Here is an 18,840-nt window from a genome sequence, read left to right as displayed (position 1 = left end):
AATATACAATTAGGTCTAATTAGGTTGTAGTGTGTTTTAACAGGGAGAGCATGGTTTTCAGTTTGATTTCAAGAGAACTGCCATTAAACCCTTGCTCTCCTGCATGTTTATTTACCTGGAACCTCAGTCATCTAAATAAGCAAATGGTGATAATGATATACACCACACTGGCAGCTCGGAGGTAAAATAAGGAAATAGTGGCAAAATGGTAGGTTTATCAAAAGAGCCCAATAAATGTTAATTTTGTTGTGAGGACAATAACCGTAGCATGCCATTTTCATCATCACTGTCTTTTTTTGCCCTTTCCCTACGGTGTTTGGAGGGACTTCAGTTAAAGTTATCCCTTCCAGTATATGACCTTCCAAAGGGGGAGGGGAAGGCTAGTCAACTGCTTTTTCTGTATTACTATTCTTTAAATTCAACAGTTACAATACTATGTAACATAACACTTCGTGAGAAGAGGATTTGCGTTTCTCATTCATTTGATCTATCTTTTGAAACCATGAATAATAGAATATAAGTGAAAAGATTCCTAGTTTTTCACAATTATATATGTGCTCATGGTAATGCCTTGTGTTTTTACCTAAAGCTAATAATTAATAATGACACTTTTGTATACTTCCTAACAATTTTTGAATATTAAGAATGCTTTGCTTTATATTACTGGAACATGCCATTTAATTATGGTGTGAACACAGAAACCATGATCTCAGAACTCCATTTCTCTCTTTTCTCAAGTATCAAAGCCGTTGTCATCTTGAAGCGTAGCTCAGATGACAACTCCTCCAGAGCCCTTTCTTTTTTATTTTCCAAGGTGAAGAAGTTTTCTTAATCTTGCCATCCATGTCACATTAATTACACCTCAGTTTAGTACTTAATCACCATTTATTCATTCACTCAAACAATACTTATTAAGCAACTTTATTTCAGGCATTCTGCAAACTGTACTCAGTTGTTAAAATAGAAACAATGATTGTCCTTCTAAAACCAAGTCTAATTAGGGTCAGGAGAGATACGCAGGTACAGAGACAAAAATATACAAATAAATACGCAGTGTAAATGTGCTATCATAGATGAAGTAATGGCATCATAAATGATGGCCAGTCAGCCTGGAGGGGTCGCAGAAGCTTCACTGAGAAAGTCACAATCTTGACTGAAGTTCACTGGTTAAGGTTGGGCAGGTGACGGGATCCAAGTAGAAACAGTGGTTCAAGTAGAGTAAACTGCTGAAGCAAAGATCCTGAGGATGGGGGGAAAGTGGGGTAAATCTGTGTAACAACATTATGTCTGAAGCGTAGCTGATGTTTGGTTGATCCTGATGGCGGCACACACGCAGGGGGAAGATGCAGATGAAGAGTTAAGCAAGGGAAGACAATTTTATGAATTTTTTAAAGTTTGGATGTTATCCAGAGGTCAAAAGTACAGTTACACAAGTGGGGGTAAAAGTGTTGTATGTTCAGACTTAGCTCTTTAGTGAGATAACTCTAGTTAAATGGACAGATTGGAGAGAGCCACATGGGTGTTGGGATGACCAATGACGAAGCTAGTGTAGTCGTTCAAAGAGGAGGCAATGGTGGTAGGTTTGGGGGATGCAGATGACCCGGTCAGGTAAAGTGGATATGAAAGAAAGTGATAGATTTGGTTCCAGGATGCACAGACCTTGGGAACTGGAAGGTAGAGGAAGGTAGGATTTGGGCTTAAAGATCTGAGTGAATGGAAGTATCATTTATAAGAAAAAGGAACAAGAGAAAAACCTGAAGGATGTTGAGTTTTAGTTGACAGAGGTATTTTTTTCTAACAGAGGTTGCCACAGGCAGTGTGTCCTGCCTTACATAGGCTTCCTTCAATTAATTCTAAGTTTCTAAGGACAGAAGTAGCATTTTTAGTGATACCTGTGGTTTACCTCTGTCTCAAAACATATCAGAGTATTTCACACGTTATAAATGATCGATAAGATTTTTCTGCTTGCTGTCCACACTAAATAGGAACACAAACAATGAACAATGGTGGAGAAACTACTGAAAATTTACAGTTAAAATATATTTTAACTTTTCCCTTGTTCATTTACTTGTACAATGTTATATTTAACAGTTATTTACTTCAGAGCTAGCATTTATTTCAATAGATAATAAAATAATTACCATGTATGATGTAATACATATAATAATGTGCTATATATTTTACTAGAATTTGAGACTATTATATACTAACGTACTTTTTTATAGAATTAAACGTGTAACAATAAAGTGATTCTAACACTTATACTTAAAAGAATTATATATATTACATTCAATTATTTGTGTTTTTTTGAAACGGGGAGGCAATTAGGTTTATTTATTTAAATGGTGGACCTCATGCATGCTAGGCGTGTACTCTACCATTAAGCTATACCTTCTCCCAACATTCAATTATTTAGAAGAATGTGGCTTTTAAATTAATACAATCACTTTGGGAATTGGAGACTTTATTTTGACAATTCAACTTTTTATGCTTACAAATGTCAGTATTTGTGATTATGAATGTTAAGGAATTATTTTATAGAGCAATAGTAGTTGTTCAGGTTGAGAAATTTGCAGAATGTGTGTATGACCTTGGCAAATCAGTCAATTTTCCTTAGATCCTTGTTCCATACAAAAAAATTTATAAGGGGTTGAGAGAGAGACAGAGAGAGACTGACTAGAATATGTGGTAAAATATAAACAACTGGTGAATCTAGCTGAAGGATACGTGTGTTCACTGTACTAGTCTCTTAGCTTTTCCGTGGGTTTTCTATTTCTAAAAATAAAGAAAAAAATATCTTTGATGCAGTTATTTATGAAACTTCTTTGCATAGGCAAGATCCCAAGTGGATTTTACTCCCTAAGAAAATATCTTAGACATGTTAGCAGTAAAAGTCAGTCCAAATGCAGACATGAAAGAAGAAATCATAGAGCATGCAATGCTAATTGTTTAACAAATAGGAATCATTAGCATTGAGATACCATCTCGACGTTGGACAATGAGATATGGTCTAAAAGATGAGCCTCTATAATATGACCGACAGTCTAAAAGATGGTAAGTCTGTGTCAGTGATTCATAGTCCTATTTTCATCTTTGTAGTTTCAGGTATACTAGAAATTCAGTTTTAATATGATAAGACATATTTTATAAATTTCAATGTTTGATGAATTTCAAATACAAAAGATAGGTCGATATTTTAGATAAAAGTAATTCACTGCCACCCTGGAATAGAATTATAGAGAGCTAGTGAGGAAGAGTAATTACATACTAGAAAATATATACATCATAATTTGTGTATTTATTATATATTATATGTATTATATATGATATTAGTATATATGTAACATCCTTCTGGTGGGTTTTCTTCTGCACAGATTTTCAAGGCCGCTGGCTATTTGTAAGTAATAATGTTGCATGAGTTGATATTGTTCTCACTGAGTTTTATTTTGTGAGGAAATAATCTGTTATAAGAGTAGGCCATGTACTAAATATATATTTTTAAATAGTGCGATACTCCAATATTTTTTCTTCCTTTTATTTTACGAGAATAAAATCTTGATCGATACCATGTTTTAATGAAACACCACTTTTCAACATGAACTCAAGTTTTTGTTTTGTTTTTATTGTTTTGTTGTTTTTTGATCTTTAATCTCTTTTATTTTTCATAACATACACCCTTATGTGTTCCGGAAAAAGTTGTTTTATTGACATTGTTATTTCCCTCATTGTTTTCTTAGGCACTTACTCAGGAATGGTGAATTCCTGATCATTCTGCACTATCCCTGCACTCCAGAGAGTAGAGCTGATGACTTCCCTTGTCAGTTTAATACTTTTTGCTCTCTTTCATTGTACTGCATGATTTCTTTTCCTAGATATACCTCTAAGATTAGCTGTTTACTTCAGTGGTGACCTCCAAATGTCCTCAAAGGAACTCTGTTCATTCCTTTGTCGCTGGTAATCTGTATCATAAAGTTATCATGTGATGAAGGCTATGCAGTAATAACTTTAAAATTAGTACTCATATACATGGGTGAGTCAAATGTTCGTTTACCTGCCTTTATGATGACCTAGGTTAATAAAGATTCTTTTGTTCATGAATATCGAGCCTAATGTCCACTTATCCTTCAGATCTTTGGAAGCCTAAACACACTAATATGTTAATGTATTTTTAACCTACTTTCTTCCTGCTTTGTAACTCTTCAAAGTTATTTCTCAAAGAAGGCTTCAGTAGAACTGTTGGGTATCATAGCAGAGTTACTCTACGTCTCTTGAAAAAGACCTTATAAATGTAATTATTTCAATAGACCCCCCCAAATTAATTTAAATTTGAGCAGGATTGTTATTGCCTTGTGCCAATAAACTGTTCTTTCAGAAAAACTCATTTCTGAAGAGAAGTAAAAACATGTACCCATATCAGAAACAGAATTAAAACCTACCACTAACATTTTTAGGTAGTTTCCTCTGTACATAATTGAAGAAAATCTTTGTATATATTAAGATTAGGGAATATAAGGACTGTGAAACATCTTCAACACATTTGGCAAAGACAATAATAAAAGTAGTGGCCCTGGGTAATTATATATTGAAACATTACGGACTTTTAGAATAGGACCTCCAGTGCCATCTAAGTCTACTTGTATCCTACTTTTGTGATGTGCTGTGTCTTATGAAATCAAGTGCTTGACCACGAAGAGTTGGGTTTAATTTTATGGTATATAATTATATGATCTCCTACAAGTATGAACTATGCATTGAAACACTCCTAATGTCTTTACCACATGCTGGGTACGATCCTAGGTACTTTATATAAGAAAGTATAACCTTTTGGGAGCAATGATTAAGTGATGCTAGTTTGCATATATATGATCAGCAGAATAAAAATGTGTGTTTCACAAATAAGAAATATTTACTTGTCATAAGGGGATTATTCTATGCTATTACACATAATAATAATTCTTAGTTTATGAATGAAAATGAAATATGTCATTTTACAATAATTCTTAGTTTATGAATGAAAATGAAATATATTATTTTAAGGTAGATGGTATGGTTCCCACATCAGAAAAACAATACATACAAAAATCTATTTTCTTCATCAGAGTTGGAAGTTATGAGCTGAATCATTGGACAATGCTACATTTATATAAATAATCAATAGAGATCCAGAATCTCCTAACTCCTAATCCAAAATCTTTCCATTATATGATACTGTCCTTTCTTATGATAAATCATCTTTAAAATATCTTCACTTGTAAGATGTCCTATGTTGTTTACAGAGAGGACATTTTTTTAACCATCATATTTTCAAATAACTACATAAATAAGTCATATGATGGGAGCAAATCGTGTACTATGTGGGTATTGGTCCTTTTAATTGTTTAGTGGGTAAAACTGTGAATCTGATGACCTACATCAGTTATATTGTATCACTGTTTTGAGATACTTTTTACTTGCAAAATTATTGCTGTATACCTCTCATATTGATATAGATCAGGATTAAAGTATGAGTTATAAGGTTATAACTAAAATCAAATTAAAATGATCAGTTCCTTTAACCAAACACCAGAGAAATATGGCAACTACAGTTGTTAAAATATTTTACTTAAAATTGTGCATTTTGATTGCTTCCCAAAGAGATTTTGCTGACCCCAAACGCTCCCAACCAACACTTTCTCATTAGTCAGAATTTATATACTCCTTAGTCCTCTGTGTTATAAATAATAATATTGAAAAAGATTGGTGGGATGGAAAGTAAAACTGAATTCAGATATTTGTAGAATATTTGGTGTAGCATATAGGCAGTGCATCAGCTGCTATGTGTAAAGCCATTTATGCTATACCGCACTCTGGGATGGCACGTTTTGTTACTTTACTTTTGAATGCTTATAACATTAATGTATGTGTTTTCATAGTTTATCTATAATCTACATTGTCTTTGTGTGTGTGTATATGAATTTTGTAAGGTGTGCCCACTGATCTTGTGAATAAGACACAGATGCACATTTAGATCTTTTAAACATCCTAGAAATAATTTAATTATGATTCTATTACACAGGTAGGGAAGTTTGTCTCTGATGAATAACGGAAAAAAATACCTGAGCAAAGATGCATGCCTCCACTCCCACCCACCCCCACACCCATCCATCCACTAAATACAGAGATAGATAAATGATGGATGGATAAATGGATGCAAGCACACACCCACAACAATTATTTATTCATTTATATAGTCTTAGACCCACAGTTTTATTCCATCCAAGTTTATCTGTATTATGGAAATAAACCACCTGTTGTCTTTAACTCATTTTTAAAAACTTTTCCCCAAATAAGTAAATAATATACACGTAGTGTTAAAATTTATAATACACTTATGAAATAATTAAACATACTCAGTATTTCTTTTGAAAGTGTCCCATGTTATAAAGCATTCAAGCTGGCACAGTAATTACGGGTGGGAAGTTCTGACCGATGCTCTCTAGGCTTTAAGGATCCACTGCATGATGCTGTCCTGACAAGACTTGTTAAGACTCATGTGACTTATTTTCCAGGTAAATCCAAAAAGGACCAAAGGATGAAAGATAGGCAGCTCTGAAAGAAAATGACTGTGCTCTACTTAGTGTTCGCTTTTGCTATCATCTCATTTAAAACAATGGTAGTAGATTTTGTAAAAAAAAAATAAAGAGTAGCCCCTTTAGCACCTTAATTGCTAGCAAAACTAACTAAGGGCTAACTGATCGCCTGTGTATTTTGTCTAGGTGTTGAGGGACAGCTGAGAGAATGAAGGCTCTAAGTCCCCAGTGGAAGCATGGTATGGCGGCGCAGAGCTGGTGCTGAATTCTTCTCTCTGATGGCTCTATGGGAGTGGATGGCCCTGAGTCTTCATTGCTGGGTTTTAGCGGTTGCTGCTGTTTCGGATCAGCATGCCACAAGCCCCTTCGACTGGCTCCTGTCTGATAAGGGACCTTTCCATCGCTCACAGGAATACGCAGATTTTGTGGACAGAAGCCGGCAGGGATTTAGCACAAGATACAAGATATACAGGTATGAAGCAAAGGCAAAGCCATTGCAGAGGTATCTTCCTTGCAGGTTGTGGATAAATAAGATTCTCTAAGGGAACGTTTCGGATGGGAAAGGGTTATTATCAGAAGGGTTATCATTTACCATTCACCATGGTCATGTCTTCTGGTTATTTAAAAGTATTTCTTGTAGATGCAGCTTATTATAGAAGAACTAGAAGATGGTGACTGCTTGCGCATAACTCCCAAATTCCAGACTCCCACACTGCCTTAAAGTCAATTTCAATTAACCCATCATTTTAAATACCCTAAATTTTAAAAGGCCTTTTCTTGAAGACATTTCCTTTCTACCTTCTACCATGCTACATTACCTTTTTTAGCTTAAATGGAAATGGTTTTTTCTACTGGTCACTGAGAAGTTGAGTCATCTCATCCTTTTTTACCTGCCGGGTAATTGTACATGCAGAAGCCGGAGGAAATAGCAATGGGATAAAAAGGAAAATGCAGATAAATAGGAAATGGTGGCAAAGGCCAAGGAAAAGGAGGAGATTGAGCTACGTGGCCTATAACTTTGCCTGCTCTTCTATATTTGATTCTAAATAAGCCACACAAAAGGAGTCACACAGTAAATCATACAGACTGCCCGCTCCCCCCCAAGCCCAATGAATCTATTCAATAGATGGGTGTATAAGTGGTTGCCTGAATGGACTAGACTGCATTGATCTAAGCCATAAAGAATGTTTTGTGAAGGTTATCACTTTGATTTTTTTTTCGTGATAGGAGTTTACAATGCCCGGTGATTGGTTTAGCAATTATGTAGAAGCAGAAAATAGTTTTGTCTTTTTGTGACCATATCTATGTGGATACTGTTATAAAAATATTTTATCTTATGTTATATGTGCACCAGAGGGCACTGTAATTCTGGTCTGTCTGTAGTCTTTTATACAACATTGTAGGAAATGTATAAACCCACCAGCAAAAATGCATTCTTACAGAAGAGACTGAGGGTGCCGAACAAGTTCCATAAAGCATCACACAACTACACAATGATTGCTGTGTGTGTGTGTGTGTGTGTGTGTGTTTAATGATGAAATCCCTTAGTCCAGGCAGCCAGAGCACTGTCATAAGTCTACAAAAAGACTTCCTCAATTTTTTTCAAATGAAATGACAAATATGAAAGATTTCCTTTCTGAAATGCAGCAGGAAACAGTCAATATACTATGATTTCAGCTGTATTCATTTTTACATGTGTTTGTGGGTTTAGCCAGCTTCCCTTCACAAACTGAGTGAAGCTACTTGAATTTAAGCCTATGAGAAGGTCTTCGTTTCAGCACTCTGCAAGAGGATTTTTAGCAGTCCGTCAAGCAGACCGAGGCCATGGCACGTCTCCATGACCTCTGGGCACCTCTGTCGGGAGGTCTGAGGTGCTGTCTTGTGTGAGATTGCTGTGGTTTGGCTTATTGGTTGATCGGCTGTGAGTTGCCAGCACGGCTTGACGTATTTTCAGAGGTTCTAGGCTGAATGAAACAGGCGTTATTTGGGTCACCGTGGTGAAAGGTAATGGGAAGCAGTGTGTCGGGGTTTGTTTGGAAGACTCGCGTATTCCCTGTAGTCTTCACTGAACTCTATTCCTGAACACCTTCAGTAGCCCTGTTCCTCATCCTTCCTGTGTCTTTACCACTGTGGCTTGAAATGGTTTGATAAATCAGGGAATAAGATGTCCCTGTCCCCCTGCCCAGATCAAGACTACAATTTCTGATACAACCTTTGAAACATTGGCTCCTGACGCTGTGATCATTGCTGGTTGAATGGACAACCTAATGCACTCATGAGGATTCCTTTTGCCTTGGCCCCGTGAAATACTTCATCCGTCCAACTAGTATTTCCCCAAATTTCAAAGAATGCTATGCACCTATCCATTTGATATTATGGATCTGACTTTTTTCCCAGGGAAATTGACCTTATTTTTAACATATTAGAGAATCTCAAATCCAAGGGTTAGAATAACTTTCTGATTTTTGGTTGTGCTTTTACTTTTGTTTTGACTATTTGTCTTAAAAATAATTCTTAGAGACTGTGTGTTTCACAAATGTTTACTCTAATTACAGAATTGGTGAACATCTGAGACACATAGATGGAAAATTAGTATTTTTCCATATGAAGGCACTAGATTTATCCTTTTAAAAGACCACAGAATTTAAAAAAGTGATCAGCCAAATTCTACTAGTGCCTGTTATTACTACTGTAAGCTCCTTTATGCGAGGTATTGCCTTGACATGATATCTGAAAGGCTTAGTTATGAATGTAAGACATATTAAGCCTGTTAAAATAATTAGGTCAAATCTCTTTCAGTTGTCTGTCTTCATTTTATCTCCATCTCCAGCAACATATTTTCCTTTTCACCTCGATTATAACAATTGAACATCACCAGAATCATAGTCAGGGCTTGAAGAAAAAAAGTACCTTTTTTTTTTTCCTGATAGGATACATTTTTGTCAACTATCAAGGCTTATATTTAAAATTTGAAATTAAAGTGTATTATGAAGTATTTTTAGGTTTTATTCTGAAGCTGCATTATGACTTAAGAAGTGATTAATTTATGAGTAGATCATTGAATTGAAGGCCTAGAATGAGCTTGTTGGCACTTAAATTGTTATTTGGTTAAATATTAAAAGCTGGGTTTTCAGCCATCTTTTAGCTAAAGATTGATGGTGGGGTTTAGCACAGGCATTTCTCACTTTTAAAAAATGCACTATGCCTTGAGAAATCCTGCCCGCTCTGAAGCATAGCAAGGAGCACACTTGGCCCCTTAAGAAGTTGAAGCCTTACGATTGCAATTAATTATGTTCTAGGAACACCCTCAGGCAGTACACCCACGGCAAATGCATGATTTTTCCAGGCCATGGAAATCCTCATCCTTTTAATAAATTACAGACGCTCTGGACCAGGAACTCCCATCTAGTATTATCTTGAACCATGAATAGGAATTCTAAGATCAGATAGGGGGTGATTTTTTATTCCCATATAAGAGACATTTCACATATGTAAATCTTCAGATACATTGCTAGAAAATAAAAAATTGTGGGGTTTTTTGTTGTTGTTTTTCTAACTTCTATCATTCTTTGCTAACCACACGCGCAAGTGAACCAGGGGGGAAACGATGCTTTTTGCATAACTTTTAAAAATAATGTTAAGATGTGTTATATTGCTGCAACTTAGCTTGTGTCGTGAGAACAATATTTTTTCAAAATAAAATTTGAGTGAGACTAGGAGACAATTGAGATAAACTTTGTTCGTTATTGGCCTTCTTGGTAATGTTCCCTGAGAAAAATCACATTTCAAAGATGACTTGGAAAGGATAAGATAGCCTAGAAAAAATATATTTGTGGGCATTTCTTGACAAATATAATCAAATAGTTTGTGGGGAAGAGTTAACTTTGAGTAAGTGCCTCTGAAATTTGGGTAGCCTTGTGAAAAACACAGAAATGTGATCTTTTCAATGAAATGTTTTCTAAACATTTCAATGGTTACAAGAATCGATGATTAGCAAACATATTTTAATAATTAAGTGAGAGCAAACCTGATGGTCTTGACAAAGGTGACGCTTACCTTGGGTACTGTCGTGAGCCACAGCACTGTCATCACCTTTCTACTCAGAGACCCCAGATCTGGTGCCTGATAGGAACCATGTGGCTCTCTGCTACAGGATGTAGCCAGAGTATAAATGATTGCTTTCTTTCTTTCCCACTCTACTTGGAGATGGTAGTTCCCAGAGATAGTGTAGTAGGTAGAGATTTTGCCAGGCAAGTATGTCTCATGCAATATTTGGGACATACTTACACACAAAAAAATCATTTGTTATTTATTTAAATCCTAATTTAACTGGTTGCCATGTATTTTGTTTGCAAAATATGGCAACTCTTGGAGGAAAGGTGATTACTGACACTGATGATTGTGTATTGGTGACACGGGCTCTCAGAAGTAAATTTGGAACAGGAGAAGGAAGAGCTCAGAATGCAGTAAATAGAGTTTCTCATGGACTTTTTTGTTTAGACTGTCAGAGAAATTAATGCCAGTGTAAATCCTGCCTCAGATGAAGACAGCCACACATTGACAATGAAGCCCAGACCTCTACACTTCACTGCGCTCTCCTGCAAACCAAAGAGTGAATGGGAAAAAGTGACTCATACACTCTGTCTCTAAGCAACATCTTGGTATTGATAGACCTATTTCACATGACATAAATAAAATAAACAGTCATGGCACCTTTGGGCTTGCAGTGTATGACTGTGTGCCTGTCATGTTGTGGGGAGACCATCCTTACTGAAGGAAGAAGGGAACAAATAAAAAAATGGCAGAATGAAAGAAATAAGGCTTTATCATAAAGATCTGGTGGAAGAGATGACCCCTCCCCAAGCGTATATACACAGGCACATTTCGTCTTATCAGTGGGTTGTAAGAAACTATGACAATTGCAAAACGAAAGAGATGGTAAGTAAAGAACACTTTGAAAAGAAAAAGAAATTGGGTGAAGGTCAGGTACTTCTGCAGATAAATTCGGCAACAGGAGTAAAATCCACATTAAAAACCATTGCACATAGAGTTAAGTGTAAAATACAGTTATGAAACTGCACGGAACTGTTAAAATACAATTCTTGGAATTACAGTATTTAGCATTAAGTTTAAATCATCTGGGTTTCGAAGCTTGGATGCTATAAATAAATACCTAGAAGAAGGGCCATGTTAAAGATTGAGTAAAATCTTTGAAAAGTTTAAATGGAGATTAAAAAATTATATTTATTTAAATTCTGAAAGTAGGAACTGGAAAAAATAAGTTTAAATGTTATTGCAAACCTTAAGGGTAACAACAGGTGGATATAAAAAGCAACATTATGTCTTAAATTTCCCTACTACATGTAAGAACAAACATATAAAAAAAAACTAAAGATTAAATGAAATGATCAATGTAATTTTAAATAGTGACTGCAGAAAAATATAATTAATGTAATAAATGTAAGTATTTCAAACTCTAAAAATAATTATTGTAATTGGATTAAAATTTTTTTTGAATATGCTACTTATAGCAAAGTTACCTAAAACAAAATTATATCTAACATAAAAGATCATAAAAATGTAAAGAGATATTCAATTCTCTTAAAATCCATATAATACTATCTAATGAATTGTATATTATACTAGATCTTGTACAAGAAATTTAAAAAATATAACTATGAAATTTTAATTTACCATCCTTATTCTTCATGGATAAAATAGACCATAAAAAAAGCAGTGTAAGGTTGGGAAAAGGCAGGTAATTTAAGTATTGAATTCAGTAAAATTGTACCAATATACAGAATTTTGTGCTAAACACGTAACATACTTCATAAAAACATACAGGGGATATTTATAAAGTTTTATTTATTAAAAAGAATTCAAACACGATACAGTCCTACACTTTAGGGTTGTTGAATTCTTACCGCATAGCCCTAAAACTAATTATTTGGTGTCTAAGTTTAAAGCAATTCAAGTATTTGCTCATGAAACTGAAAATTCAAAGAGATTTAATGGCATTAAGTATTATTTTATTTGCAAAAGTATTTAATACTATGAAAAATTCTTTCCTACTCTTCCAGTTACAAAGTAAAACAAAACATGCAAAAAAGCCTCAAAACTCAAAAACAGAAAATAGGGCTCATGATATTTCTATGATGTTACTTTTTTAATGTATAAACATGCAGAATAAAAAGACTATAAGTAAATGTTTCCAAATATAGCTCTGGTTGGAAAGTTTTATAGATTTTTTTCCCTTACGTTTTTCTGTAATGAGCTGTAATTCATATGATCAGTCAAAATAGTAAATGTCATTCAAAATAGTAAGATGAGATCTATATCAGGTACTTGAAAAGCCACTCCCAAATAATTAACAATAAAGTTATAAGAATTTACCAGGATTATTTAAATAAAAGTTAAAAGTAAAGTTAAAAAATGAATTGTATTCACTCTTTGAGCCTTAGCACCTATTTTAAAAATAATTATAATAAAACAACTTTATATCACAAAGAGGAACTGAAATAAGCCAGAAGTTTTTATGGAACCTATATATAGTGTAGACAAGGAAAGGGAAAAAGATGGCGCTAAATTCTGTATTTCCATTATGTGATTATGCTTTCATATGTATGTCATTCAATCCTCCAAACTATCCTAATTTAATAATTCCCAACTTATAGATTAAGAAAACAAAAACAGAAGCCTGTTGCACTTTTCTTTACCCCTCCTATCCCTGAACATCTGTCATTGAACTGACGAGATTGCTCTAAAACCACCTGTTGACTTTTCTGAACTATGAATGCCTTGAAGGCAAAGCCTTTCTACTTTCTATTTTATTTAAAAAATTTTATAGACCTTATTTTATTTCTGTATTTCTTTTGTCTTTATATTTATAGAGCAAGCTACTGGCTTTAAGTTTGGGTTGCTTGATTTCAAAGCCAACGCTCATCCTGTTGAAACTGTCCTCTCTTGAATGTCAGCAAGGAGACATGAATTGTTTCTGTCTTGGTCACAAACCAGCTGTGTTATCTCCGATTTCTTAATTAAGTTCTTAGACCTCAGTATCCTCTTATGTAAAGTGAAGGGTGTTCTAGAACTCTACAGATCCTTTGAGTTAAAATGTCAATGCCTAAAATCCCAAAAACAAAATGGAAAAATATAAGAACAGATAGATAAGCATTAAAACAAAAACCAAGTGTGGTTAATTCTTCTATCTGCATTCTTCTGTCATTTTCAAAAGTCACTTTTAAATACTGCTTTTTAAATAGGATCTAAGAATCTCTCATTATTTTGTGTTTGTGCATACTGAAACATAAATTTTGTCATAATTTCCCTTCTTCCCATCACTCCAGTTCTTTTCTATTTCTTATATGATATATTGAGGAGGCCATGGTGAGAAGAGTGCTGTTTTTCCTAGTTGGTTGATTTTCTATAAATCATTCCATTAGTCTGTTAACACACCTTACAGCGCAGTAATAAATTAAGGAGAGTATTCTAGGTTGTGATTTTATACATAAATACCCTAAACTAATTGAATACATCTACTCGACAACTCTGTTTATACTTCTCTAATTTTTGAGATTAAATCACAAAACAAATGAAAATTTTTGTTGTTCAGTTCTAATTCACAATAAGATATGCATATGAATTCATACTTTAAATATCCTTTCATTGACATTGGGAAAGTTTCAGTCAGGAATGAAACAGAAATATTTATTCAGGGCCATAGGAATTAAAATCGACTTCCAGAAAAAAACTAGTTCTTAATGAGGATTGTATATAATCTCATAATTATAAATAAAAGACACACTTTGTAACAATTAATAGAATTTGTACATAATATGTAGTCTAGTACTGGATTCATGTTTGTTTCTATTAAAAGGAAAAAATGAATGGGACTCCTAGTTCACACAATTATTTACAGAAGAGGAAATAACAATTGTGGTTTCTTTGATACTCAAATAAATAATTTACTTGATTATCTCTCTCGCTCTAGTTTCATCTTTCCAAGCATTCTGATTCTTCACTGCTGTTGTCTCTGTGGTCCCCTTCCAGCTGTAATTGCCAAAATCACCAGTGTTGTTTCCCTCTGTTATCACTGTTCTGGGCCCCTTGAATTGCTAACATGCATTTTTTTATTGGGCACTATTCTAGAAATGCAAAGTTTAAAATTAGAGGCTACTTTTTCAGGGATTCCCTTGGCTTTTATTCTTGAGTGTGTGTGTGTTGTGCATATTTAAAAGGCCTGTTATGAATAAAGTCATTCGCCTTATTTTTCTCAATGTAAGTAAGAAAAGGTCCTAAAATGGCATGTATTATGTCTTTTCTGTCTTAATATAAAGTAATTGCTATTTAGTTGCAATATATAAAAATTTTTTCCAACTTTTAAAATATTAGTCATAAGATTAAGATTTGGATATTATTTTTTATTTTAACAAGCATATAAAATGAACAACAGTAAAAGATTACTCACCTTGAAATTGTACTTTCCAAAGTTAAGGCTGAAATTTATACTGTATATTTATGTTTTTTCACAGATTTTGTTTATTCAACATCTATAATTAAATCATTCTTTTATCGAAATAGCAGGTTTTAACTTTTTTGAGATTACATTTCCTGCAAATTGCTTATTTTCTCCATTATTTTCAACTGGAATCATAATTCCATAATGTGACCTAGGATGTAAAAATTATCCATTGAAATTTATTCAGCCTAGAGAAGAGTCTTACATTAATTAATTACTAATATTTGTCCATGAAATTTGCTTCTCAGATTGAAGTGATGTATGAAACCCATAGATGTTCAACAAATGTTGGTTGAAAAAAATGACGCAAAGGATGTTCATATAGTCTTAATTTTCTTTGCACTTGTTTCTCTAAATAGTCCAGTAAACAAAGGCAATATAAAAGTATATTATTTATTGTATCAACAAACATAAGCAACTATTAATAAACCGTTTTAGTTTAATTGTAAAAACTTATAACCTTGATGATAGGCAAAGGAGACATTTTCATGCTCTTTGATTGCTATTAAAGAATTATCAAAGCTTTTCTGAATGTTTTGTCGATAGTCAAGAAACAGAGGTTTCACAATCTTTGGAAGTAGTCCGTTTGTGTACAAGTTTATTAAGGCACCAGTACTTCAAAAACTCAGTATATGTGTTTCACTGACATATGATTACATTTTGTGTCTGAATTTACGTGTTTTTTTTTTTTTTTGATAATCTCCCTCTTTTGCACATACATGCAGGATACTTGTTCTCTTCCTTTTTGACACAGCTGAACGAGGCAGAAAGAATGGCCTTGTCATGCATTTGCGTGTCCTTATTCTAGCAGACGCTTCCTTGGCTGCTCACTTAAATAGATATTAGCAGCTCGCTAATTAAACTGCCTCCCTGTCAGCCTGAAACTAGTGAAGGCTCTGTTTGGCTGAGGCCTTGTGTGCTGACTGTCTTATCTTAAAGACACACACAACTATTAGCCCAAAATGTAATAAAAGTTAGAGTTAAAGAAACACACCCATCTAAAGTTATAAAGTATTTCTTCACAAAATGCAATCCTTCAAAGATTATCCATTGTATAAAAAGTGATTTTTTTAATAGTAATCACTGAATTCGCTGCACATAGGAATGTTTTTCTATTTTTATTATAAAAATAAAAGGGATAATAACTTTCTTGAATTCATCTTTTCAGAAGATAGAATTTTTAAAACATAAAATCAGACTTTAATGATTAAAAATGCCTTTAAAATTCATGTATTCAGATCAATGATATTTAAATCATCCTGTATAATCTTCTTACTGTCAAGTGGTTATTAACCCATTCCTTCTTCCTTTTTTTCTTTATTTTTTGAAAATGAAGTAAAGTCAGTTTACACTGTTGTATCAATATTTGGTACACAGCATGTTTCAGTCATACATGTGCATACATAGATTCCTTTTCATATTCTTTTGCATTATAGGTTACTACAAGATATTGAATATAGTTTCCTGTGCTATACAGTAGGACCTTGTTGTTTATCTGTTTTATATATGCTAGTTAGTATCTGCAAATCTCCAACTCCAATGATTAAGAACTCACTCCTTTCCAAGATAAGTGAATCAGCGGATGAACACATGTGACTCTTAGGCATGCCTTCCCGATGAAGAGCCAGAATTTGTGAGCTTGCATCTTCTAACCACTGTACCAAATCTACTACCTCTTCAGTGTTTATTCGTATCACAGTTCTCAGGCATCTCATTAATCTTCAGTTTCGTAGAAATCACACTGCATGCTCTTTGCATGGTACGAATTGACTCTCCCACTGCCAAGAGCGCTGCGTGTGTGTCCATATCTCATTCAATGTTATATAAAAACATTTTTTCCACTTTATTATATAGAATTATTACGTTTGACTGCACATACACATTATGTTGTATAAAAACATTTTTGACCCATTGGATGGGCGTGTCAGGAATTTTCTGTTCCTGAACATTGTAATCCAACATCCTGTTTTATTTCAAATGTGCACATTTGAAAAGAATGTTTCCTATATCTTCCTGTGCATGACTAATAGAAAGTGTAGCCGAATAAGAGGAAAAATAGATCGATCTCTCAACCACATCAGGAGAAACCCTCCAACTAGAAACATTTCATAGTTTTGTAAATGTTCAAAGCCCTTTATCAACAATACCAAAATCCCAAAGCTCTCAAAATGAGCCGTTTTCTATAAACACATGTGTCTTCAAAACCTGCCTGCCCTGGATAGACATGAGGCTATAGATTTAATTATACTTAATGCAAGTATTCAGATGTTGCATTTCAGAGACACTGATGTATTTGATTGTGGGTTGATGACAGACTTCACTGAAGATATTCCACGAGGTACACTATGCAACCTCATTTTCCTCTGAAATCTGAAAAAGTCTCAACTCAGATGCATTTGACCTCAAGGGCTTCATATAAAACCTGTGTCTCTGTATTAACTTCTGGGCTTTTCTCTAGCTCCCTCCATTAGGATATTAATTTTGACTGAGTTAAATGCAAACAAGGAACAGTTGGATCGCACAAGGTGTGTGGCGGGGAGTAAGTCCAGGTGGGGGAGCTGGGAGAGGAAGATCTGGGATGTGCTGAGTACCCGGGGCAGCTCTGAGGACAGAGGAATCAGGGCTGTTTAGACGACTCTTCCCAGAGGGAGCCTGGTTTTGTGGGATCTCGAGAGTTCTACGGGGCAACGGAGGAGTCCTGGGATGGGAAACACTTGAGTGCCCTGGGTCCCAGAGGCCCCTGTTCCCAGATTACCCCCAAAAGAGTCCAGTTCATACCATCTATGAAGCAGACCCCAACCTCCTCCACACCTCCCCAGACAGCACTCGGATGTGTTACAGAATCCCACCTTATTCGTTGACCTATTAGGTTAACAATCCCATCTATGGAGGAAATTAAATGGATTTTCCTATTAGCTTTCTTTTCTAACTTTCTAAGCATGTGTAAAATTAAATCTAGGCCGTTCCTTTTCTTTTTGAGACATTGAAATTATATTCACAAATCCTTATTTTTAGGTTGTGACCTTGTAATCCTTGTACTTACTGAAAAGTTTTGAAATCTTTTTTTTTAGTTGACCTTTAATTTAAAGAGTTAAACTACTTGTTTTTGGCATTATGTTAACTTAATCCTGCTCACATAATAGAGGTAAAAGCAACTGAGTAGGGTAGAGAGAAGATGAATTGGCATTACAGCACCGAAGTTCAGCATCTATCGATTACTTTTTGTATAAACGTATAAAATTATATCATCCGTCCATGTCTCTTGAGTCCTTATCTGGTAAAAAGGATGACAGTTTATTTCTCACTATGAGACTTCACTGAAGCAAAGTCCTTGCTGGTCTTTTTTCTTGACAGAAGCTATTTCATAATGTTAATAATTATGTAGAATAGTATCATGGAATATAGAAATTAAATGTAAATATGTCATAGAACTGACTGCATATTTTTCTTTTGGATCAGTATTTGGATTTGTTTTGAATATAGTTCTGTGATTTAAAGAATTTTACTTAGTGAACGTTATACCTGAATATAAAGATCTCAGATTTTTCCAGGAAATAATTCCTGAAATTCATGTGTAATTTTTCAGAATGAATCATTGTAGTTGCTTCTAGAAGGAGAATGATATTGAAATAATCTGAGATAGATAAATTAAAAAATTAAATCTGTTGGAAGGTAAAGAAATTTTCATTGTTGATGCTGCCGTGATAGTTTAGTTATTATGTAGTTTTAACAAGTCATGTGAATAGATTTCTT

General features: G+C 34.3%; 1 protein-coding gene across 2 annotated transcripts in view; it reads left to right on the top strand.

The window, feature by feature from the left end:
- The window catches only part of BRINP3 (BMP/retinoic acid inducible neural specific 3), a 335,533-nt gene that overhangs the window by 12,362 nt on the left and 304,331 nt on the right, over positions 1-18,840 (top strand). For both annotated transcript variants that reach the window (XM_006203645.3, XM_072948738.1), the window contains exon 2: positions 6,756-7,041. In XM_006203645.3, the coding sequence (XP_006203707.1) occupies positions 6,806-7,041 (236 nt within the window). In that variant the 5' untranslated portion in view covers positions 6,756-6,805. The remainder of the gene's footprint in view (positions 1-6,755; positions 7,042-18,840) is intronic.

Source organism: Vicugna pacos, chromosome 23, assembly GCF_048564905.1.
Source record: "Vicugna pacos chromosome 23, VicPac4, whole genome shotgun sequence".
Lineage (NCBI taxonomy): Eukaryota > Metazoa > Chordata > Mammalia > Artiodactyla > Camelidae > Vicugna > Vicugna pacos.
The sequence above is the reverse complement of the archived record's forward strand: the minus strand, read 5'-3'. Positions and strand labels throughout refer to the sequence as shown.